Source organism: Chelonia mydas, chromosome 28 (genome assembly GCF_015237465.2).
Source record: "Chelonia mydas isolate rCheMyd1 chromosome 28, rCheMyd1.pri.v2, whole genome shotgun sequence".
Lineage (NCBI taxonomy): Eukaryota > Metazoa > Chordata > Testudines > Cheloniidae > Chelonia > Chelonia mydas.
The window spans coordinates 1,047,811-1,071,167 of record NC_051268.2 but is presented as its reverse complement, the minus strand read 5'-3'; the positions used below and the strand labels follow the sequence as shown (position 1 = coordinate 1,071,167).

Here is a 23,357-nt window from a genome sequence, read left to right as displayed (position 1 = left end):
GAGTTCCCCGTGGGGCGCTGTGGGGCGGTGCCCGCCCGAGGTCCCCGTGGGGCGCTGTGGGGCGGTGCCCAAGGAGCGGGGCCGGCCCGAGGTCCCCGTGGGGCGCTGTGGGGCGGTGCCCAGGCAGCGGGGCCGGCCCGAGGTCCCCGTGGGGCGCTGTGGGGTGGTGCCTGGCCCGAGGTCCCCGTGGGGCGCTGTGGGGCGGTGCCCAGGCAGTGGGGCCCGGCCCGAGGTCCCCGTGGGGCGGTGCCCAGGCAGCGGGGCCGGCCCGAGGTCCCCGTGGGGCACTGTGGGGCGCTGCCCAGGCAGCGGGGCCCGGCCCGAGGTCCCCGTGGGGCAGTGCCCAGGCAGCGGGGCCGGCCCGAGGTCCCCGTGGGGCGCTGTGGGGCGGTGCCCAGGCAGTGGGGCCCGGCCCGAGGTCCCTGTGGGGCGGTGCCCAGGGAGCAGACCCGGCCCGAGGTCCCCGTGGGGCACTGTGGGGTGGTGCCCAGGGAGCGGGGCCGGCCCGAGGTCCCCGTGGGGCGCTGTGGGGCGGTGCCCAGGCAGCGGGGCCGGCCCGAGGTCCCCGTGGGGCACTGTGGGGCGGTGCCCAGGCAGCGGGGCCGGCCCGAGGTCCCCGTGGGGCGCTGTGGGGTGGTGCCCAGGGAGCGGGGCCGGCCCGAGGTCCCTGTGGGGCGCTGTGGGGCGGTGGCCAGGCAGCGGGGCCCGGCCCGAGGTCCCCGTGGGGCGCTGTGGGGCGGTGCCCAGGGAGAAGGCCCGGCCCGAGGTCCCCGTGGGGCGCTGTGGGGCGGTGCCTGGCCCGAGGTCCCCGTGGGGCGCTGTGGGGCGGTGCCCAGGGAGCAGGCCCGGCCCGAGGTCCCCGTGGGGCGCTGTGGGGCGGTGCCCAGGGAGCGGGGCCGGCCCGACGTCCCCGTGGGGCGCTGTGGGGCGGTGCCCAGGGAGCAGGCCCGGCCCGAGGTCCCCGTGGGGGGCTGTGGGGCAGTGCCCAGGCAGCGGGCCCGGCCCGAGGTCCCCGTGGGGCGCTGTGGGGCGGTGCCCAGGGAGCAGGCCCGGCCCGAGGTCCCCGTGGGGCGCTGTGGGGCGGTGCCCGGCCCAAGGTCCCTGTGGGGCGCTGTGGGGCGGTGCCCAGGCAGCGGGCCCGGCCCGAGGTCCCCGTGGGGCGCTGTGGGGCCGTGTCCAGGGAGCGGGGCTGGCCCGAGGTCCCTGTGGGGCGCTGTGGGATGGTGCCCAGGGAGCGGGGCCAGCCCGAGGTCCCCGTGGGGCACTGTGGGGCGGTGCCTGGCCCGAGGTCCCCGTGGGGCGCTGTGGGTCGGTGCCCAGGGAGCGGGGCCCGGCCCGAGGTCCCCGTGGGGCGCTGTGGGGCGGTGCCCAGGGAGCAGGCCCGGCCCGAGGTCCCCGTGGGGCGCTGTGGGGCAGTGCCCAGGGAGCGGGCCTGGCCCGAGGTCCCTGTGGGGCGCTGTGGGGCGGTGCCCAGGCAGCGGGCCCGGCCCGAGGTCCCCGTGGGGCGCTGTGGGGCCGTGTCCAGGGAGCGGGGCCCGGCCCGAGGTCCCTGTGGGACGCTGTGGGGCGGTGCCCAGGGAGCAGGCCTGGCCCGAGGTCCCCGTGGGGCGCTGTGGGATGGTGCCCAGGGAGCGGGGCCAGCCCGAGGTCCCCGTGGGGCGCTGTGGGGCCGTGTCCAGGGAGCGGGGCTGGCCCGAGGTCCCCGTGGGGCGCTGTGGGGCAGTGCCCAGGCAGCGGGCCCGGCCCGAGGTCACAGTGCCCGGCCGTGAGGTCAGAGCCCGTCACCCCGGCGCCAGGCTCTGTGAAGCCGTGGGGCGGGCGCCAGCTCACAGAGCCATGTCCCGGGGAGACGGGCGGGCCGGGCCGGGGCCCCCCTGGCCAGGCTGGGGGCAGCGCTGTGGGTCGCTGCAGCGTCTGCCCAGTGGCCGGAGCCGGGCGCCGGGGGCGCGGGCAGCGATGGGCGACCGACGCTCCGCCAGGCGGCAGCGGTGCCGGCGGCTCCAGCGCGGCTCCCGGCTCTCGGGGGGCGACGAAGCCGTGGGGGTGAGCGGCCCTGGGGGGGCGCCGTGGGGCAGGGCTCAGCAGGGGGCTCTGCGGGGCAGGGGGTGGGGCAGAGGGCTTGGCAGGGGGCACTGTGGGGCAGGGAGCTCACCAGAGGGCCCCCTGGGGCAGGGGGTGGGGCGGGGGGCTCACCAGGGGGCACTGTGGGGCAGGGGACTCAGCAAGGGGCACTGTGGGGCAGGGGGCTCAGCCGGAGGGTGCCATGGAGTAGGGGGTGGGGCGGGGGGCCCAGCAGCGGGCATGCCGTGGGGCAGGGGAGGCGCCCCCTGCTGCCCCACTGCAGGAGGGCCCCGAGCCTGCCCCACCAGCTGTGCCAGCCGCCCCTGGGCCCCTTCCTCGCCTGCTGCCCCAGCCCAGCCCCCCAAGAAGCACCTTCGGGGGTCATAGGGAGAGAGCTGGGGGTGGTGTGGAGCTGTGGGGCAGGCGTGGGGCAGGGGGCATCCTGTGGGGAAGCAGGGGGCACAGGGGGTGCTGTGGGGCAGGAGGGGACACAGGGAGGGGATCCTGTGGGGGCCGGCAGGCTGCCCAGCGTGATGCCATGGGGCAGGTGGCTGGAGGCATATGGGGCAGGTGGGTGGCCATGGGGCAGATGCTCAGCACCTGTGGGGGGCACAGGGCCCATCCCGCACCCACCCCCTCCCTGCCCTTCCCCCCACAGGCCAAGCGCCCGCGCTGCAGCCAGGGGGTGGGGGCCGCTGAGGGCAGGACGGACCCGGGGGGCTCAGCCCCCATCCAGCGCCTCCCCCCGGAGCTGGTGAGTCAGCACAGGGCGGGCTGAGGGGCTCGAGCCGTGGGGCCGTCGAGCCCAGAGGGCCCCACACCCGGGGGGCTGGATCTGTAGAGCCCAGAGGGCCCCACACCTGGGGGCTGGGTCCGTTAAGCCCAGAGGGCCCCACACCCGGGGGGCTGGGTCCGTTAAGCCCAGAGGGCCCCACACCCGGGGGGCTGGGTCCGTCGAGCCCAGAGGGCCCCACACCCGGAGGGCTGGGTCCGTTAAGCCCAGAGGGCCCCACACCCAGGGGGCTGGGTCCGTCGAGCCCAGAGGGCCCCACACCTTGGGGGCTGGGTCCGTAGAGCCCAGAGGGCCCCACACCCGGGGGGCTGGGTCCGTCGAGCCCAGAGGGCCCCACACCTTGGGGGCTGGGTCCATAGAGCCCAGAGGGCCCCACACCCGGGGGGCTGGGTCCGTCGAGCCCAGAGGGCCCCACACCTGGGGGGCTGGGTCCGTCGAGCCCAGAGGGCCCCACACCCGGGGGGCTGGGTCCGTCGAGCCCAGAGGGCCCCACAGCCGGGGTCACGCTGGGGGTCCTGCCCCCTCCTCTCGCCCCCCAGCTGGATCACATCGTCTCCTTCCTGCCGGTGCGGGACGCGGTGGCCCTGGGCCAGACGTGCCGGTACCTGCGCCAGGCGTGCGACAGCGAGGGCGTCTGGCGCCGGGTCTGCCACCGGCTCTGCCCGCGGCTGCGCCAGGAGGGCACGGCCGGCGCCCGCCCCTGGAAGAGAGCCGCCATCCTCAACTGTCAGTACTGGCCGCCGGGGGGCGGGGCTCGCACGAGGGAGGGGCGGGGCTTGCACAGGGGAGGGGGGCTGCTTTGCATGAGGGAGGAGTGGGGCTAACATGGGGACGGGGCAGGGCTCGCACGAGGGAAGTGGGACTTAGATGAGGGAGGGGGCTCGCACAAGGAAGGAGCGAGACTCTCACGAGGGAGGGCGGGGCTCGCACGAGGGGGTGGGGCTCGCACGAGGGGGTGGGGCTTCACGCAAGGGGCGGGGTTGCAGAAGGGAGGGGCGGGGCTTATGCAGTGTCTGCACCCCCCCCTCTGACCCCACCCCCCGGATTGTGTGCCCGCCCCCCCAGACACCAAGGGCCTGTACTTCCAGACCTTCGGTGGGCGCCGGCGCTACCTGAGCAAGTCGGTGGCCCCGCTGCTGGCCCACGGCTACCGCAAGTTCCTGCCCACCAAGGAGCACGTCTTCGTCCTGGACCACGGCGGGACCCTCTTCTTCCTCCGCAACGCCCTGGTCTCCTCGGCCCCGGGCCACGTCCAGTGGAAACGGGCCTGCCGCTACGTGGTGCTGTGCCGGAGCGCCAAGGACGTGAGCCCCGCTGGTGGCAGCGGTGGGATGGTTCTCAAAGCCCCGCCCCCTGAGCCAGCCGGTCCCCGCCCTGGGGCCGGAGGGGAGCTGGCGCCCCCTAGCGGGGACGGGCCCCGCACCCCATTCCCCGCCCCGCTGAGCCAGCCAGTCCCCGCCCCGGGGACGGGCCCCGCACCCCATTCCCTGCCCCACAGCAGCACCCTCCCTTCCCCCCCCGCAGTTCACCACGGACCCGCGGAGCGACGCGGGGTACCGGAAGTACGTGTACGTGCTGGCGGTGCGGGAGGCGGCGCCGGGCGCCGGGCGGGCGTGCGACTGCGTGGAGGTGTATCTCCAGTCCAGCGGGCAGCGGGTCTTCAAGATGACCTTCCACGCCGCCATGCGCTTCCGGCAGCTGGTGCTGGTGGGGCAGGAGACGGAGCGGGCCCTGCTGCTCCTGACAGGTGCACGGCGGGCGAGGGGGGGGGCGCCCCATAGCCAAGGGCTGGGGGGGGGCCGGGGTTTATTCCTCTGCTTCTGTGGCACGTGAGTCTTACTGTCCTAGGCCAAGCCTGGGCGTGCCTCAGTTTCCCTGCGTGCTGCACCAATATGGTGGCGGTGGGAATGGAAACCCCACTCGTCCCAACGGGGCACCCCGTAGCCAAGGGCTAGTGGGGGGCAGGAGAGGGGGGAGCTGTGGGGCCTGGATCCCCACGGCGCCCGCCCTGACCCCTGACCCCCGCCGGTTCGGGGCCCGTCTCTCGGCAGAGGAGGGGAAGATTTACAGCCTGCTGGTGAACGAGACGCAGCTGGACCAGCCCCGGTCCTACACGGTGCAGCTGGCCCTGCGCAAGGTGTCCCGGTGCCTGCCCCACCTCGCCGTGCGGGCCATGACCTCCAACCAGAGCAGCGCCGCCTTCCTCACCGGTACGGGGTCCCCGCGCCCCACAGCGCGCCCCACAGCCCCCCGCGGACCCCTCATCCCCACCCGCAGCCCCGCCTCGCCGTGCGGGCCATGACCTCCAACCAGAGCAGCGCCGCCTTCCTCACCGGTACGGGGTACCCGCGCCCCACAGCGCGCCCCACAGCCCGACCCACAGCCTCCACACGGACCCCTCAGCCCCACCCGCAGCCCCGCCTCGCCGTGCGGGCCACGACCTCCAACCAGAGCAGCGCCGCCTTCCTCACCGGTACAGGGTCCCCGCGCCCCACAGCGCGCCCCACAGCCCGACCCACAGCCCCCACATGGACCCCTCATCCCCACCCGTAGCCCTGCCTTGCCGTGCGGGCCATGACCTCCAACCAGAGCAGCGCTGCCTTCCTCACCGGTATGGGGTACCCGCGCCCCACAGCGCACCCCACAGCCCGCCCCACAGCCCCCACACGGACCCCTCATCCCCACCTGCAGCCCCGCCTCGCCGTGCGGGCCACGACCTCCAACCAGAGCAGCGCCGCCTTCCTCACCGGTATGGGGGTCCCCGCGCCCCACAGCCCAACCCATAGCCCCCCGGGCAGCGACCCCCATCCCGCAGCCCCCCGAGTGTCCCGCAGCCCCCTGCTTTGATCCTGCCTGGGGGGGCGTCTCTCCGGTCTGACCCCCCCCCGCCCGCTGTGACCCCCTCTCTCAGACAAGGGGACCGTGTATTTCGAGGTCCACGCGCCGGGCGTCTATCGCGACCTCTTCGGGACCCTTCACGCCTTCGACCCCCTGGATCTGCAGATGCCGCTGGCCCTCGCCCTGCCCGCCAAGGTCAGCGGTGGGGATTGGGGGGCTGGGGGGTGCTGGGGCAGGGCTGGGGGTGCTGTGGGGATTGGGGGGCCCAGGGCCCTGGTTTGCGGGTGACCGGGGGTGGCGCTGGGGGGAAGGTCCTGGGGGTGGGGGATGGGTCCCGGAGCCTTGTTTGGGGGGGGCAGCGTCGACAGGGGTGTGACACCCCCCCCCAGGATTGTCCCCTTGCCCCAGGCGCCCCCCCTGACCCTGCCCTGCCCCCCAGGTCCTGTCCTGCGCCCTCGGCTACAACCACCTGGGGCTGCTGGATGAGTTCGGGCGGCTCTTCATGCAGGGGAGCAACCGCTTCGGGCAGCTGGGCACCGGGGACAAGATCGATCGTGGGGAGCCCACGCTGGTGAGAGCCCCCCGGGGCCCCCCCAGCACCCCACAGCCCCCCCGGAGCACCCCAGACCAATATAGCCCCCCTGAGCTCCCCCGGGCCCCCCCAGCCACCCATAGACCCCCAGCACCCCACAGCCCCCCCCGAACCCCCTGGTGCCCCACACCCCCCCCCCCAAACTCCCCCCAGAGTCCCCCAGCCCTCCGTAGCCCACCTGGGCCCCCGGCACCCCACAGCCCCCCCGAGCTCCCACAGGCCCCCCAGGCCTCCCGGAGCCCCACAGCCCCCCATAGCCCCTCTGGGCCCCTATAGTGCTCCAGGCCCCCTACAGTCCCACATAGCTCCTCTGGGCCACCCACTCTCCCCCCCATAGCTCCTCTGGGCCCCCATAGCACCCCCCAACCCCCATAGCCCCTCTGGACCTCCCCCAGCACCCCATAACCCCCACAGCCCCTCTGGGCCCCCCCAGCACCCCTGGCCCACTGTAGCCCCCCTCCAGGCCCCCCCAGCCCCCCACCGCATCTAGGGGCTCTCAGGCAGCCCCCCATTCCCAGGCACCTCCAACACCCCCCCCAACTTCCTCCCCGGACACCCCCAAACCTCCGACAAGTCCCCTCCCCCAGCTCGGGGCCCCCCCATGACTTGGCATCTTCTCCCCCCCCGACCCCTGGCAGGTTCATGGCCTCAAGTGCCCCCTGGACATCTGGTGCGGCCTGAACCACTCGCTGGCCCTGCTGCAGAGCCGGGAGCTGGGCCAGGCCGTGCTGGGCTGCGGCTGCGGGGCCGGGGGGCGGCTGCCCGGCTGGCCCAAGGGCAGCGCCACCTTCGTCAAGCTGCAGGTCAAGGTGAGAGGGGCCGGGGGGAGCCGCCCCACCCCGGAGTCAGCCGCATCTGGGGGGGGGAGCAGGGCCTGGGACCAACAGCCGCCCAGCCCCAGAGTCAGCCGCATCTGGTGGGGGGGGCAGAGCCTGGCACCAACAGCTGCCCCCCCCCAGAGTCAGCCGCATCTGGTGGGGGGGGCAGAGCCTGGCACCAACAGCTGCCCCCCCCCAGAGTCAGCCGCATCTGGTGGGGGGGGGGCAGAGCCTGGCACCAACAGCCACCCTGCCCCAGAGTCAGCCGCATCAGGGGGGCAGAGCCTGGCACCAACAGCCGCCCCACCCCAGAGTCAGCCGCATCGGGGGGGCAGAGCCTGGCACCAACAGCCGCCCCACCCCAGAGTCAGCCGCATCTGGGGGGGGGAGCAGGGCCTGGGACCAACAGCCGCCCAGCCCCAGAGTCAGCCGCATCTGGTGGGGGGGGCAGAGCCTGGCACCAACAGCTGCCCCCCCCCAGAGTCAGCCGCATCTGGTGGGGGGGGCAGAGCCTGGCACCAACAGCTGCCCCACCCCAGAGTCAGCTGCATCGGGGGTGGGGGGAGCAGAGCCTGGCACCAACAGCTGCCCCACCCCAGAGTCAGCCGCATCGGGGGTGGGGGGGAGCAGAGCCTGGCACCAACAGCTGCCCCGCCCCAGAGTCAGCCGCATCGGGGGGGCAGAGCCTGGCACCAACAGCTGCCCCACCCCAGAGTCAGCCGCATCGGGGGTGGGGGGAGCAGAGCCTGGCACCAACAGCTGCCCCACCCCAGAGTCAGCCGCATCGGGGGTGGGGGGAGCAGAGCCTGGCACCAACAGCCGCCCCTCCCCAGAGTCAGCCGCATCTGGTGGGGGGGGCAGAGCCTGGCACCAACAGCTGCCCCCCCCCCGAGTCAGCCGCATCTGGTGGGGGGGGCAGAGCCTGGCACCAACAGCTGCCCCACCCCAGAGTCAGCTGCATCGGGGGTGGGGGGAGCAGAGCCTGGCACCAACAGCCGCCCCACCCCAGAGTCAGCCGCATCGGGGGGGGCAGAGCCTGGCACCAACAGCCGCCCCACCCCAGAGTCAGCCGCATCGGGGGTGGGGGGAGCAGAGCCTGGCACCAACAGCCGCCCCTCCCCAGAGTCAGCTGCATCGGGGGTGGGGGGGGAGCAGAGCCTGGCACCAACAGCCGCCCCGCCCCAGAGCCGGCCGCATCTCAGCGCCAGGCGAGGGGTCCCCGTGTCACCAGCCGCTCCTCCCCAGAGCCAGCCGCATTCCCCCCTCTCTCCGGCTCCCCGGCAGGTCCCGCTCTGCGCCAGCAGCCTGTGCTCCACCCGCGAGTGTCTCTACCTGCTGTCCAGCCACGACATCGAGGGGGGGCCGGCGTACCGCGAGCTGCCCCCCAGCCGGGCGCCCCCCCCCGCCGGAGAGCCCGGGGGCCCAGGCCTGCGAGCAGTACCTGAGCCAGCTCCAGGGCTGCCCCACGCTGGCCGGGCGGCTGGCCAAGGTCAAGGAGGCCGTGGGGGCCCTGCCCCTGCCCCCCTGCCAGAAGGACTTCCTGTGGGAGGCCCTGGAGCTCATCCGGCGCTCGGCCCGGCCCCGCAGCCCCCCCGCCTGCAGCTAGCCCCGGATCCCGCCCGCGCCCCGCCCCCGCCAACGGGGCCCCCCAAGTTCCCCCCGATCATGGACCACGATTGACAGACGCACACGCTAGAATTGGGAATTAATAAAGCGTCAGAGGAGAAGCCGGCGGCATGGTCTGGGGGAGGCAGGACCCCCGGGGCCCCCCCCCAGTCCATGCCCACCAGGGCCTCCAGCAGAACCAGCATCACCCCGAGGGTGGGGAGGAAGGTGGGGCCGGGGGGCGGCCCCCCAGCTGCCCCCTCTCGCCCCGAGTCATGCCCAGCTCGGGAAGGTGCAGTGGGGGGGACCCAGACGGTGAAGCGGCCCCCGGGGATCTTGGCCCTGCCCCCAGGCAGCAGCTCCCCGGCGGGCAGGAGAAGGGATCCAGCGGGAGGCCCCCCCGCCCCCCGGCCTGCCAGGCCTTCGCCCCGGATCCAGGCTGGTGTGGGGGGGGTGGCGTCCGTCTGTGCCCCGCCTCGGCCTAGGATCTGGTGGGGCAGGGGGGCTCAGAGGCAGGGGATATGGGGGGGAGGTTCCTGCGGGATGGGGGGGGCTGAGAGGCAGGGGATATGGGGGACAGGATCCTGCTGGATCGGGGGGGCTGAGAGGCAGGGGATATGGGGGGCAGGATCCTGCGGGATGGGGCGGGCTGAGAGGCAGGGGATATGGGGGGCAGGATCCTGCGGGATTGGGGGGGCTGAGAGGCAGGGGATATGGGGGGCAGGTTCCTGCGGGATGGGGCGGGCTGAGAGGCAGGGGATATGGGGGGCAGGATCCTGCGGGATTGGGGGGGCTGAGAGGCAGGGGATATGGGGGGCAGGTTCCTGCGGGATGGGGGGGGCTGAGAGGCAGGGGATATGGGGGGGGAGGTTCCTGCGGGATGGTGGGGGCTCAGAGGCAGGGGATATGGGGGGCAGGATCCTGCGGGATGGGGGGGGCTGAGAGGCAGGGGATATGGGGGGCAGGATCCTGCGGGATGGTGGGGGCTCAGAGGCAGGAGATATGGGGGGCAGGATTCTGTGGGATGGGGGGGCTGAGAGGCAGGGGATATGGGGGGCAGGATCCTGCGGGATGGTGGGGGCTCAGAGGCAGGGGATATGGGGGGCAGGATCCTGCGGGATTGGGGGGGCTGAGAGGCAGGGGATATGGGGGGCAGGTTCCTGCGGGATGGGGCGGGCTGAGAGGCAGGGGATATGGGGGGCAGGATCCTGCGGGATTGGGGGGGCTGAGAGGCAGGGGATATGGGGGGCAGGTTCCTGCGGGATGGGGGGGGCTGAGAGGCAGGGGATATGGGGGGGGAGGTTCCTGCGGGATGGTGGGGGCTCAGAGGCAGGGGATATGGGGGGCAGGATCCTGCGGGATGGGGGGGGCTGAGAGGCAGGGGATATGGGGGGCAGGATCCTGCGGGATGGTGGGGGCTCAGAGGCAGGAGATATGGGGGGCAGGATTCTGTGGGATGGGGGGGCTGAGAGGCAGGGGATATGGGGGCACGATCCTGCGGGATGGGGGGGGCTGAGAGGCAGGGGATATGGGGGACAGGATCCTGCGGGATGGGGGGCTCAGAGGCATGGGATATGGGGGACAGGATCCTGCAGGATGGGGGGGGCTGAGAGGCAGGGGATATGGGGGGCAGGTTCCTGCTGGATCGGGGGGGCTGAGAGGCAGGGGATATGGGGGACAGGATCCTGTGGGATGGGGCGGGCTGAGAGGCAGGGGATATGGGGGGCAGGATCCTGCGGGATGGGGGGCTCAGAGGCATGGGATATGGGGGACAGGATCCTGCAGGATGGGGGGGGGGCTGAGAGGCAGGGGATATGGGGGGCAGGTTCCTGCTGGATCGGGGGGGCTGAGAGGCAGGGGATATGGGGGACAGGATCCTGTGGGATGGGGCGGGCTGAGAGGCAGGGGATATGGGGGGCAGGATCCTGCGGGATTGGGGGGGCTGAGAGGCAGGGGATATGGGGGGCAGGTTCCTGCGGGATGGGGGGGCTGAGAGGCAGGGGATATGGGGGGCAGGTTCCTGCTGGATTGGGGGGGCTCAGAGGCAGGGGATATGGGGGGCAGGATCCTGCGGGGGGCCTCCCTCCTCCGTGTGCTGCCCCCTCCCTCCCCGGTGCCTGGGTTAGAAGCCGGGGGGGGGCCTCCAGGCTCCCTCCCCTCCCACCAGCTGATCAGGACCCCAACCCCCCCCCACCCCCCAGGTGGCGGGTCTTCAACGTTCTAACCCCGCCCCCGTGCAGAGCTCGAGCCTCCCAAGCCCCGCCCCCATCCCCTGCCAGCTGATACAGACATTCCACACACCCCCCCCGCACCGGCCCAGCCTTAAAGGGGACGCTTCCCCCCACCCTGGGGTGCCCCATAGGTACAGGCCCCCCCATACAGAGCAGGGGCCCCCTGTACCACGGTGGGGACAGACCTGGGGGGGTGACGGATCCCCTGTGAGCAGAAGGGTCAGATGGGGAGGAAACGTGACCCCTCCCGGCTCACTTCCCCCTGGGCTCCCGCAGGTCCCCCTTTGGCTACTGGGCCAGCGTGGGGGGCAGACACTGGGCCTGGCTGGGCGGGGGGGGGCATGGGACACCTGGGTGCAGCCATGACCCCCCCACACAGCTGCTGGGCCCCCCATGGCAACCGCACCTGGGGGTCAGCCAGGGTCACATCCCTGTCCCTGCGGCCTCTGCCCCCACTCCCAACTCGCAGCCCCCCGGCCCTGCCAGTGCCCCTCACCTGCTGCCCCCTGCCACCCCAGCCCTGGGCCCCCAGCCCTGCCGGTGCCCCCCACTCCTGACCCGCAGCCCCTGCCACCCCAGCCCTGGGCCCCCAGCCTTGCCGGTGCCCCCCACTCCCGACCCGCAGCCCCTGCCAGCCCAGCCCTTGGGTTATTTATGGCTCTGGGGGCGCGGGGGGGTTGTTCCAGCACCGGGCAGCACAGACACCTGTCCCACGGCCCGTGCTCACTGGCCCAGCGCCAGCCGGGGCCCAGCCTCCCCCCAGGGTCCCTCTGGGTCAGGGCTGGGGCCCAGGGAGGGGGGTGAAGTGCCGGCCGGGAAGCTCAGTGGGGCTGGTGTGGGGGGAGGGACATGGGTTGTGGGGGCTGTACACATGGGGGGCTGGGAGACAGAGCCTGGGGTTCCCCCACCCCGGGGTCCTCAGGCAGGGAGGTGTCTGTGTCACACAGAGGATACGCCCCCCCCCCCCGAGCCCTGACTCGGCCCTGCCCCTGCTTTCCCAGTGGAGGCCCCAGGAGCGGAGTGAATCCAGAGTGACTCTGGAGCAAACCCCGAGCCGACCGGAACGCAGGGGGAGTGGAAAGGGAGTTCTGCTCTGAAGTGACTCCGGATCTGAGCCAACCCCGCATGAAACGGAAACTAGAGCGAATCCGGAGCGAATCCATCCCCGGCCAGGCCCGTTTTCACACCCCCCCCACTTGCTCCTCCACCATCCAGCCCCGTCCCCCACAAGTCCATTATCCCCGCCTGCCCCCCCAGCCGCCAACCCACTGAGAGCTGGACAGAGGGGGCCAGGCCCCCTGGAGCCAAGTCCGGGCCAAAGCCTGGGACGGCCACCAGGGGGCGCATGGAACCAGCTCCCCCCAGCCCCCGCCCCTGAACCAAGCGGGAGCCACAGAGGGGCTGGGAGCCAGGACACCTGGGTTCTCTCCAGGCTCCAGGAGGGGAGTGAGGGGTGGTGGGTTAGAGCAGGGGGGCTGGGAGCCAGGACACCTGGGTTCTCTCCAGGCTCCAGGCGGGGAGTGAGGGGTGGTGGGTTAGAGCAGGGGGGCTGGGAGCCCGGACACCTGGGTTCTCTCCAGGCCCTGGGAGGGGAGCGGGGGCTGGTGGGTTAGAGCAGGGAGGTGGGGGGGCGGTGCCAGGCCTGGATCTCTGCCCTGGCCCGTGGGAGCTGCTCTATAGTGACCCGTGCTTGTGCGATTCGCACGGAGACTCTGCCGTGCGAAGGGGGGGGCGTGACCCCGGGGTACCACACTGCAGGCGGAACGGCCGGTTTGCTCCTTTATTTGGATACACGGAGCCGGCCTCAGGGAGCTGGACCGGGTGGCGGGGGGGGACGGGGGACACACGTCCCCCTCAGGTCAGACCCGACACCCCAAACCCCAGCCCCTCCGGGCTCAAGCGTTCCTCTTGGGCGCCCCCCCACACGGCCGCTTGCTGAGCGTGGTGAGGACCTGGTGCTGCTGCGTGCGATACGGGACCACGAAGCCTTCGGGGGGCAATTCGCCGAGCCCCTCGGCATCCACCCGGCCCATGAAGATGTAGCTGGAACCTGAGGGGGGAGGGGGAGAGACCGAGAGAATCAGGAGAGGTGGGAGACGCGGCCACCTCTGGGGCGGGGCGGCCGGGGACATGGGGACCCCTCGCCCAGCGCTGAGACGCGGCCACCTCTGGGGCGGGGCGGCCGGGGACCCGGGGACCCCTCGCCCGGCGCTGAGATGCGGCCACCTCTGGGGCAGGGCAGCGGGTGACCCGGGGACCCCTCACTCGGCGCTGAGACGCGGCCACCTCTGGGGCGGGGCGGCGGGTGACCCGGGGACCCCTCACTCGGCACTGAGATGCGGCCACCTCTGGGGCGGGGCGGCGGGTGACACGGGGACCCCTCGCCCGGCGCTGAGATGCAGCCACCTCTGGGGCAGGGCAGCGGGTGACCCGGGGACCCCTCGCCCGGCACTGAGACGCGGCCACCTCTGGGGCGGGGCGGCGGGTGACACGGGGACCCCTCGCCCGGCGCTGAGACGCAGCCACCTCTGGGGCAGGGCAGCGGGTGACACGGGGACCCCTCGCCCGGCGCTGAGACGCGCCCACCTCTGGGGCAGGGCGGCGGGTGACACGGGGACCCCTCGCCCGGCGCTGAGATGCGGCCACCTCTGGGGCGGGGCGGTGGGTGACCCGGGGACCCCTCGCCCGGCGCTGAGATACGGCCACCTCTGGGGCGGGGCGGCCGGTGACCCGGGGGCCCCTCGCCCAGCGCTGAGATGCGGCCACCTCTGGGGCGGGGCTCACTCACCTTTCTTGAGGGCGGGGCACTGGCGGCAGGGGACCTCCAGGCGCAGGGTGGCCCCTTTCTCGGCCTGGGGCAGGCTCAGGGCTCCGGCCTTGTATGTGTTGAGGAGCGAGATGGTGGCTGTGACCCGGTTGCCGGCCCCTCGCACGGTGGTTTTCACGGTGCCGGTGATAACTGTGAGACAGGGCACGGGGGGGGCGGGTGTGAGTTCTTTGGGGTGCTTGGCCCAGAGTCAGGGGAGCCTCCCCCCTCCCTCCCCAGACTCCTGGGTCCCTTACCGAAGTCATTGGCACAGAAGTGGCCCTGGAGACTTCCCGACCGGCGGCATTTCTGGGGGCACTGAAGCTTGGCTGGAGGGAGATGAGGGGGTTAGTACTCAGCCTGGGGGGGCAGCTTCCCCCTGACCCACATACCCCCTCCCACAAATCACACAGCCCAGGGACCCCACTGCCCAAACCTGCCCCAACACAGCCTAGAATTACCATGGGGGGGGGCTGCGGGTCGGGAGTGAGGGGCACTGGCAGAGCTGTGGGGGGCAGGGCTGGGCTGGCAGGGGGCTGTGGGTCAGGAGTGAGGGGCACTGGCAGAGCTGGGGGGGCAGGGCTGGGCTGGCAGGGGGCTGTGGGTCAGGAGTGAGGGGCACTGGCAGAGCTGGGGGGGCGGGGCTGGGCTGGCAGGGGGCTGTGGGTCGGCAGTGAGGGGCGCCAGCGGGGCTGCGGGGGGCAGGGCTGGGCTAGCAGAGGGCTGTGGGTTGGGAGTGAGGGGCACCGGCTGGGCTGGGGGGAGCCCAGGGCTAGCAGGGGCTGCGGGTCGGGAGTGAGGGGCACCGGCTGGGCTGGGGGGAGCCCAGGGCTAGCAGGGGGCTGCGGGTCGGGACTGAGGGGCCCCGGTGGAGCTGGGGGGGCAGGGCTGGGCTGGCAGGGGCTGCGGGTCGGGAGTGAGGGGCCCCGGTGGAGCTGGGGGGGCGGGGCCGGGCTGGCAGGGGGCTGCGGGTCGGGAGTGAGGGGCACCGGCTGGGCTGTGCATGGCCCAGGTTCGCACGGGCCCATCTTACCCGGCGTCTGGGCGCTGGGCGGCTCGGCCTCGGGCGGGGCCCGGGTGGTGGGTTTGGGCTCGGGTTTCGGTTTCGGGGCAGGCTTGGTGCCGGCCTGGCCCGGTTTGGAGCCGGGGAAGATCCCGGGGGCGGGTTTCAGGGCCTTGTCGGCCGCCTCGGCGGGACTCTTGACGGTGTAGGAGGCGGCGAAGCCGTCGGCCGTGACGCTGAGATCCGAGACGAACTGGACCAGGAGCTCGTTCCCCTCCGAGTAGATGGGGCTGCGGGGGAGACGGGTCAGAAAATCCCTCCTGCGCCGGGCGCCGGCCCCAGGGTGGGGCCCGGCTGGCTCGGGAGGGGGTGGGGAATAGGCCCCTCTGGGGGGGCCCCGGGGCAGGGGCTCACCCGGGGGCGCGGTCCCCGCAGAACTTGCCGACGCGCCGGGAGTCGTCGGTGGCCCCCCCGTGGAAAACGGCCACGTAGTCGTAGCGACAGTAGGTGTCGTCCTCCACGTCGAACTTCCCGAAGGTCAGTTCCACCACCTGGGGGGCGTGGCATGGAGTCAGCCCCGCCCCTCTGGTGCCTGAGCCCCGCCCACATTTCCCCACCGCCCCGCCCCCGTGGAGCCTCAGCCCCGCCCCCTCAGCCCCTTCCCGCCACATGGACCCTCAGCATCCCCTGCCCCACCCACCACAGTGACACCCAGCTCCCAGCCCCACCCGCCCCACTCCCCCGTACCTGGCCCGGGGGCGCGATGATGTGCCAGGAACAGCTGATCCCGGCCGGGTAGTTGCTCTCGGGCCAGTTCGGGGTCTTGAGGCTGCCCTGGGGCTTCTCCAGCTTCCCCCCACAGAACTGATGCTCTGCAAGACACGGGGGGCAGGTCAGCGAGGGGCAGACCCACCACCTCTCCCCCGTGGGCACCCCCGGGGGCAAAGGGGAGCGCGCCGGCTCAGAGCGGAGAGTGCAAAGAGAGGGGTGAGTGTGCACAGCAAGTGTGCGAGAGCGTGTGCTCACTGGCCGTGCAGGGCATCAGGGTGCACAGGAGTTGTGCAAACAAGGGTGAGCTTGGGAGAAGCAGTTGTGCCGTACAGGGAAGCATGCAGACGAAGGAGCCCACCTGGACTGGGGGCGGAGACAGGGGTGTGCACAGGGAAACGGGCGTGTCAGTGTGCAAACACAGGTGTGCACGCACGTGAAGGCTGCGTGAGTCGGATGGGCAAGGATACAGGTGAGTGTGCGCAGAGCGGTTTGCACATGAGCGTAAGAGTGAGAGCGTGCACACGTGGACCTGAGTGTGCAAAGACGCAGGGCACCGTGCACGTGGAAGGCTGTGCACCGGTGCAGTGCCCAAGAGCAGGTCTGTGCAAATCCCACCAAGCGTGTGAGGAAACAGACAAACGCGCTGCCTGCCCGTGCAGCCCTCGCCGCGTGTGTGTGCAATGGCAGGCGTGCAAACTCCTCCCTGCCTGTCCAACGGGGCCCGGGGGTCGCCGTGCGAACGTGCAGCCCCCCACTGGCCGTGCGAACACCTCTGCCTGTCCGTGCAAGGGGGCCCCGCACAGTCGTGGGAACCTGGACCGGGGAGTGTGCGAACCGCCCGCCCACGTGCAAACCCCCGCCTGAACGTGCAAACCCCCGGCAAGCGTGCAAACCGCCCACCCACTCAGGGGCCGGCAAACAGGCACCTGCCCACGTGCAAACCCCTGCACTGGTGCCCCCCTGGCCCTTCTGGGTGTGAGCCCCCCCCCCCCCCACTCGCTTCTGCATGAGGCACAGGAGCCAGCTCCGCCCCCCCTCGGAGCCCCCCCGCCCATGCTCCGAGCCCCTCGTCGGGTGCGGCCAGCTCTGGGGCGGCGCGGGGCCACAGGGCCGACGTCCCACAGGCCCCGAAGCAGCCGGCGTCGCCCTGCCTGGGCCCGTGTTTGCTCAGCCCACGGCTTTGGGGGCATTGGCCCTTGGTGGGGGGGGAAGGGGGGGGAGATGGTCAGCAGTGGGTTAGGATGGGGGGGGGGGGGATGGGCAGTGGCGCCAGGAGTGGGGGAGGGGAGAGACGGCCTGGTAAAAACCAGCAATTTCCACGGATGCCGCGGTTGGTAATTACAGGCCGTGGGGGGAGCGGGGGGGGGGACCCGACAGGCGGGGCAGAAGCAGGCGGCCGGGGATGGGGGGGTCTCACCCTGTCCAGCAGCCAATCCCCCCCCCCCGCAGCCCCCACCGGACACAGCAATGGGACGGCGATGCGGGGGTCAGATCCCGGGCTGGGGGGGAGAAGGCGGCTGGTTTGGGGGTGCACAGGATGGAGGGGGAACTCCCCCTCATCGTTACACCCCCGTCGGTGCAGGGCATTGTGGGTAACGCGCTCCCAGCATCCTCTCTGCTCCTGGCGTCAGTGCAGGGCATTGTGGGTAATGATTACCCAGCATCCTCTCTGCCCCTGGCGTCAGTGCAGGGCATTGTGGGTAATGATTACCCAGCATCCTCTCTGCTCCTGGCGTCGATGCAGGGCATTGTGGGTAACAATTACCCAGCATCCTCTCTGCTCCTGGCATCGGTGCAGGGCATTGTGGGTAACGATTACCCAGCATCCTCTCTGCGCCTCCAGCCCCTTTGCCCCAGGCCGCGATCCGACCACAATGGCGCCCCCGGGGGGCAGAGCCGGGGCGGGAGGGGCCACGGCTTCCCCCAGGGCTGGGGGGGCCGGTCTCTGCGCCCCGCCCCAGCCCCCCGCCACCTGCAGGGGGCGCCATTGCCGGCGGGGGGAGAGGGCAGGCGGCCGGATACTCACCGTCCCAGTAATGCCAGGGCTCCCAGGCCAACCGGGAGTCTATATGGTTGGCGCCCCACTTCTGCCTTCCGCGCGGCCGGCCTGCAAAAGGTCCCGCAGGTTGGGATGGGTGGGGCGAGCCGCTGGGGGGCAGGCAGGGGCGGGGGGCCATGCAAGCCGGAGACACAGGGCGCAGGCACGGGGGGGGGTTACGACGGCCGGGGAGGAGCCGGCGTGGGAAACGATTTCCCAGCATCCTCTCTGCCCCAGCGTCAGTGCAGGTGCATTGTGGGTAATGATTACCCAGCATCCTCTCTGCCCTGGTGTCGGTGCAGGTGCATTGTGGGTAACGATTTCCCAGCATCCTCTCTGCCCCAGCATCAGTGGAGGTGCGTTGTGGGTAAGGATTACCCAGCATCCTCTCTGCCCTGGCGTCGGTGCAGGTGCATTGTGGGTAACGATTACCCAGCATCCTCTCTGCCCTGACGTCGGTGCAGGTGCATTGTGGGTAACGATTACCCAGCATCCTCTCTGCCCTGGTGTCGGTGCAGGTGCATTGTGGGTAACGATTTCCCAGCATCCTCTCTGCCCTGGCCTCAGTGCAGGTGCATTGTGGGTAACGATTCCCCAGCATCCTCTCTGCCCTGGCCTCAGTGCAGGTGCATTGTGGGTAAGGATTTCCCAGCATCCTCTCTGCCCCGGCCTCAGTGCAGGTGCATTGTGGGTAACGATTCCCAGCATCCTCTCTGCCCTGGTGTCGGTGCAGGTGCATTGTGGGTAACGATTCCCAGCATCCTCTCTGCCCTGGCGTCGGTGCAGGTGCATTGTGGGTAACGATTCCCCAGCCTCCCCTGGGAGCCCCAGCGGCCATGCACCCACGGGGGGGGGTCCCCCTGCAGCCAGCCTCCCCCCGGGGGAGCATGCGGGAGCCCCCAGCGGGGCGGGCGGGCCGCCGGGGGGCTCTCACCGTTGACGTGGGGCAGGCCGGCGCTGAACCAGACCAGGAACCCGCGGCCCCCGGTGCCCTCGTCCGTCACCATGCGGAGCAGCATGTGCCGGCCGGTGGAGAGCAGGGCCCCCGGCCGGAAGGTGCCGCAGAAGCGGCCCAGGCTCTGGGCGCCGGCCGAGGGCCCGTTGAAGACCTCCAGCGAGTCGTAGCGGCAGCCGGGGTCCGGCTCCAGGTCGAAGACCCGGAAGGAGAGCATCACCACCTGGCCCTCGGGCACCTGGGGGGGAGAGGCCGCGGGTGAGCGGGGGGCCGGCTGGGGGGGGTCTGTGGCCGAGTGAGGGCTCAGACCCCCCCCCTCCGCCAGGGCTGCCCCATGCCCTCACCTCACCCGCACCCCGGTCTCCCCACATCCCGCCCCGGCCCCGCCATCGCCCTCCGTACCGTGATGGTCCAGGTGCAGGTCTTGCTGGGCGGGTAGTGGTTGGGGAACCCCTCGCTGGCGATGTACCCCGAGTCGCCCACGTGCTCCCCGCCGCACAGGAACACGGGCCTGGGAGAGACCCCCAGAGTCACAGTCACCCGGGGCCCCTCCCTCCCGGCCCGCAGCCCCCTGCTAGCCCTGGGCTCCCCCCAGCCCTGCCGGTGCCCCTCACTCCCGACCCGCAGCCCCCCACAGCCCCGCCGGTGCCCCTCACTCCCGACCCACAGCCCCCCCAGCCCTGCCGGTGCCCCTCCCTCCCGGCCTGCAGCCCCCTGCTAGCCCTGGGCTCCCCCCAGCCCTGCCGGTGCCCCTCACTCCCGACCCACAGCCCCCCACAGCCCCGCCGGTGCCCCTCACTCCCGACCCACAGCCCCCCCACAGCCCTGCCGGTGCCCCTCACTCCCGACCCACAGCCCCCCCAGCCCTGCCGGTGCCCCTCCCTCCCGGCCTGCAGCCCCCTGCTAGCCCTGGGCTCCCCCCAGCCCTGCCGGTGCCCCTCACTGCCGACCCACAGCCCCCTGCTAGCCCTGGGCTCCCCCCAGCCCTGCCGGTGCCCCTCCCTCCCGGCCCACAGCCCCCTGCTAGCCCTGGGCTCCCCCCAGCCCTGCCGGTGCCCCTCACTCCCGACCCGCAGCCCCCACAGCCCCGCCGGTGCCCCTCACTCCCGACCCACAGCCCCCCCAGCCCTGCCGGTGCCCCTCCCTCCCGGCCTGCAGCCCCCTGCTAGCCCTGGGCTCCCCCCAGCCCTGCCGGTGCCCCTCACTCCCGACCCGCAGCCCCCCACAGCCCCGCCGGTGCCCCTCACTCCCGACCCACAGCCCCCCCAGCCCTGCCGGTGCCCCTCCCTCCCGGCCTGCAGCCCCCTGCTAGCCCTGGGCTCCCCCCAGCCCTGCCGGCGCCCCTCACTGCCGACCCACAGCCCCCACGGCCCTGCCGGTGCCCCTCCCTCCCGGCCCGCAGCCCCCCCCCAGCCCTGCCAGTGCCCCTCACTCCCAACCCACAGCCCCCCACAGCCCTGCCGGTGCCCCTCACTCCCGACCCACAGCCCCCCCCAGCCCTGCCGGTGCCCCTCACTCCCGACCCACAGCCCCCCCAGCCCTGCCGGTGCCCCTCCCTCCCGGCCTGCAGCCCCCTGCTAGCCCTGGGCTCCCCCCAGCCCTGCCGGTGCCCCTCACTGCCGACCCACAGCCCCCCACAGCCCTGCCGGTGCCCCTCCCTCCCGGCCCGCAGCCCCCCCCAGCCCTGCCGGTGCCCCTCACTCCCGACCCACAGCCCCCCACAGCCCTGCCGGTGCCCCTCACTCCCGACCCACAGCCCCCCACAGCCCTGCCGGTGCCCCTCACTCCCGACCCACAGCCCCCCCCAGCCCTGCCCGTGCCCCTCACTCCCGACCCGCAGCCCCCCACAGCCCTGCCGGTGCCCCTCACTCCCGACCCGCAGCCCCCTGCCAGCCCGGCCCTGGGCTCCCCAAGCCCTGACAGTGCCCCTCCCTCCCGGCCCGCAGCCCCCCACAGCCCTACTGGTGCCCCTCACTCCTGACCCATAGCCCCCCACAGCCCTGCTGGTGCCCCTCACTCCCGACCCACAGCCCCACTGGTGCCCCTCACTCCCGACCCACAGCTCCCCACAGCCCTGCCAGTGCCCCTCACTCCCGACCCGCAGCCCCCTGCTAGCCCGGCCCTGGGCTCCCCTCTGGCCCTGGCCCCGGCGGGGCGCGGGGGAGGCAGCCGGTGTCAGCATCCAGGATCCAGCATCTGTTTGTCCTGGCCCAGGCGCCGGGGGCTGGGAGCGCGGCCAGGCCCCGGGCGTGGGGAGGGGGGCCCGTCCTGCCTCGTGGGGCCTCCAGACCCGCTGGTGATCACCCAAGCGAGCGGCCCCAGGTCCCGGCCTGGTCCGTGTGCCCTGGCATGGCCCGCCCCAGCCCCCAGCGGGGACCAGCGCCCCCCGGCCTGCCCCCCGCCGTCCCCCTGACGCTCAGCCCGGGCCGGGGCCCTCGCCTCGCCCAGGCGCGTGGCGCTGCGGACGCCTGGCCCGCCGCGGGGCACGGGGACGGCGCGGGGCTGCCAGGCGTGGGAAGCCCGGGACGCTCATTTTCCGGGGGGCAGGAGTGGGTGTCTAGAAGACAAAGCCCCAAATATCGGGGTGTCGGGTCCCCGGAGCCGGCTCTGTCTGGCCTCTGACCCCCAGATTTGGTGACCATAAGAATCTGGTTTTCACCTCCCCCCACCTGTCCCTGGGGTCCCAGCCTGGCCCTTCCCCCCCCCCCAAGCTGCTCCCCCCCAGCTGCTCCCCCCCCCAGGAGAATTCAGAGAATCCAGAGATTTTGGCTCATCCCCGGCATCTGGCAGCTTCAGCTCCCATCGCTAAAACCTTCCAGATGTGCTGGAACCGGGCCTGTCCCGGCCCCCCCGGCCCTGCCGGTGCCCCCCACTCCCGACCCGCAGCGCCCAGCTGGGGCAGGGATCAGGGGCTGGGAGAGCTAGAGGGGCAGGGGGGAGCTGGGGGGCAGGGATCGGGGGCAGGGGGGAGCTTGGGGAGTCGTGGGGCAGGGGCAGTTGTGGGGCAGGGCTGGGGAAGCAGGGGAAGTTGTGGGGCAGGGATGGGGGGGTGGAGGGAGCTGGGGGGCAGGGGGAGTTGTGGCACAGGGGGATCGGGGGAGCTGGGGCAGTCATGGGGCAGGAGCGATCTGGAGGAGTCAGGGGGCAGGGCTGGGGAGGCAGGGGGAGTTGTGGGGCAGGGATCGGGGCCGGGGGGCAGGGATAGGGGGTAGCTGGGGGCAGGGGGAGTTGTGGGGCAGGGGATCAGGGGGAGCTGGAGGAGTCATGGGGTAGGGATCTAGGGCTGAGGGAGTTGTGGGGCAGGGATCGGGGCTGGGGGCAGGGATAGGGGGAGCTGGGGGAGTCATGGGGCAGGTATAGGGGGTTGGGGAGGCAGGGGGAGTTGTGGGGCAGGGATCGGGGCTGGGGGGCAGGGATAGGGGGTAGCTGGGGGCAGGGGGAGTTGTGGGGCAGGGGATCAGGGGGAGCTGGAGGAGTCATGGGGTAGGAATCTAGGGCTGAGGGAGTTGTGGGGCAGGGATCGGGGCTGGGGGCAGGGATAGGGGGTCGGGGGAGCTGGGGGAGTCATGGGGCAGGGATCTGGGGCTGGGCGAGTCGTGGGGCAGGGATAGGGGGTTGGGGAGGCAGGGGGAGTTGTGGGGCAGGGATCGGGGCTGGGGGGCAGGGATAGGGGGTAGCTGGGGGCAGGGGGAGTTGTGGGGCAGGGGATCAGGGGGAGCTGGAGGAGTCATGGGGTAGGGATCTGGGGCTGAGAGAGTTGTGGGGCAGGGATCGGGGCTGGGGGCAGGGATCGGGGGAGCTGGGGGAGTCATGGGGCAGGGATTGGGGGGCAGGGGGAGTTGCGGGGCGGGGATGGGGGGCTGCGGTACCTCGTGGCGTTAGGGGCAGGGGCGGGGGCGGGGTTCGGGTCGCTCTGCCCCATGGCGCAGCCCCACAGCAGCAGCGGCAGCAGCAGCAGCAGCAGCGGGCTCCGGGCCGGGCTCATGCTGGGGCTGGGTCCGGTCCGGTCCGGTCCGGTCTGGTCCCTGCGCGGACGGGCCGGGAAGCGGCGGGTCGGGCTCCGCGCAGCCTTAATGGGAAGGAGCTGGGGGGGGAGGGGCGGGGGCGGGGGCGGGGGGAGGGACAGAGGATTCCCTGGGGGGAGGGGCCTATGGGGGGAGGGGCTGGCTGGGGGATTCCCTGGGGGAGGGGCTTGTGGGAAGGGGTCTGTGGGGGGAGGGGCTGGCTGGGGGATTCCCTGGGGGAGGGGTCTGTGGGGCAGGGGTCTGTCTGGCAGATTCCCTGGGGGAGGGGCTTGTGGGAAGGGGTCTGTGGGGGAGGGGCTGGCTGGGGGATTCCCTGGGGGAGGGGCTTGTGGGAAGGGGTCTGTGGGGGGAAGGGCTAGCTGGGGGATTCCCTGGGGGAGGGGTCTGTGGGGCAGGGGTCTGTCTGGCAGATTCCCTGGGGGAGGGGCTTGTGGGAAGGGGTCTGTGGGGGGAGGGGCTGGCTGGGGGATTCCCTGGGGGCGGGGCCCATTCCCTCTCGGGCGGTGCTGACGTGGCACGGGGGGGGCGACGGCCAATCACCGACCGGGGAGGTGGAAACGGCCCCGCGCGCCCGGGGAGGGGGAGGGGCGGGGGGCCCTGGGAGCCAATGGGGGCGGGAGGCAGGGTCGGGCCAATGGGGACGCGGCGTGGGAGGGTCTACCAGATGAGGGGGGAGGGGCCCTGGGGGTGGGGGGGGGGTGTCTGGGGGGTTCCTGGGGATCCATTGGGGGACGCTGGGGGTGGGGGGGTTTCTGGGGGGAGCTGGGGGGGTTCCTGGGGGTCCACTGGGGGTGGAGGGGTGTCTGGGGGGAGCTGGGGGG

At 73.0% G+C, this 23,357-nt stretch overlaps 2 protein-coding genes across 3 annotated transcripts; one reads left to right on the top strand and one right to left on the bottom strand.

Annotated features, from left to right (window-relative positions):
- Positions 1 to 1,836: 1,836 nt before the first annotated feature.
- FBXO24 (F-box protein 24) lies at positions 1,837 to 8,708 on the top strand. Its single transcript, XM_043537138.1, is given in 11 exon segments — positions 1,837 to 2,043; positions 2,720 to 2,815; positions 3,394 to 3,580; positions 3,920 to 4,158; positions 4,379 to 4,601; positions 4,906 to 5,064; positions 5,766 to 5,887; positions 6,132 to 6,263; positions 6,923 to 7,093; positions 8,387 to 8,497; positions 8,499 to 8,708. Coding segments are annotated over 11 exon segments (1,857 nt in total).
- Positions 8,709 to 12,704: 3,996 nt separating this feature from the next.
- Positions 12,705 to 22,608, bottom strand: PCOLCE (procollagen C-endopeptidase enhancer). 2 transcript variants are annotated; one of them, XM_037887610.2, is made up of 10 exons: positions 22,381 to 22,608; positions 18,914 to 19,022; positions 18,491 to 18,749; positions 17,545 to 17,625; positions 15,495 to 15,619; positions 15,162 to 15,298; positions 14,778 to 15,037; positions 14,002 to 14,073; positions 13,727 to 13,897; positions 12,705 to 12,988 (listed from the first exon to the last, which is right to left on the bottom strand). In XM_037887610.2, the coding sequence occupies exons 1-10, from the start codon at positions 22,494 to 22,496 to the stop codon at positions 12,834 to 12,836; spliced, it is 1,485 nt and encodes a 494-aa protein (XP_037743538.1). In that variant the 5' UTR covers positions 22,497 to 22,608; the 3' UTR covers positions 12,705 to 12,833. The 2 variants fall into 2 exon arrangements, with proteins under 2 accessions (XP_037743538.1, XP_037743539.1); XM_037887611.2 differs by lacking the exon at positions 17,545 to 17,625.
- Between the last annotated feature and the right edge of the window lie 749 nt (positions 22,609 to 23,357).

What these genes read in the sequence shown, in the direction of transcription:
- PCOLCE (XM_037887610.2), bottom strand. Translation starts at nt 22,496, where the DNA reads ATGAGCCCGGCCCGGAGCCCGCTGCTGCTGCTGCTGCTGCCGCTGCTG. An exon ending in CCTGCCCCTAACGCCACGAG is followed by an intron (nt 19,023 to 22,380) that starts GTACCGCAGCCC and finishes GGTCTCTCCCAG; the next exon opens with GCCCGTGTTCCTGTGCGGCG. An exon ending in GTGCCCCGCCCTCAAGAAAG is followed by an intron (nt 12,989 to 13,726) that starts GTGAGTGAGCCC and finishes CTCCCCCCTCAG; the next exon opens with GTTCCAGCTACATCTTCATG.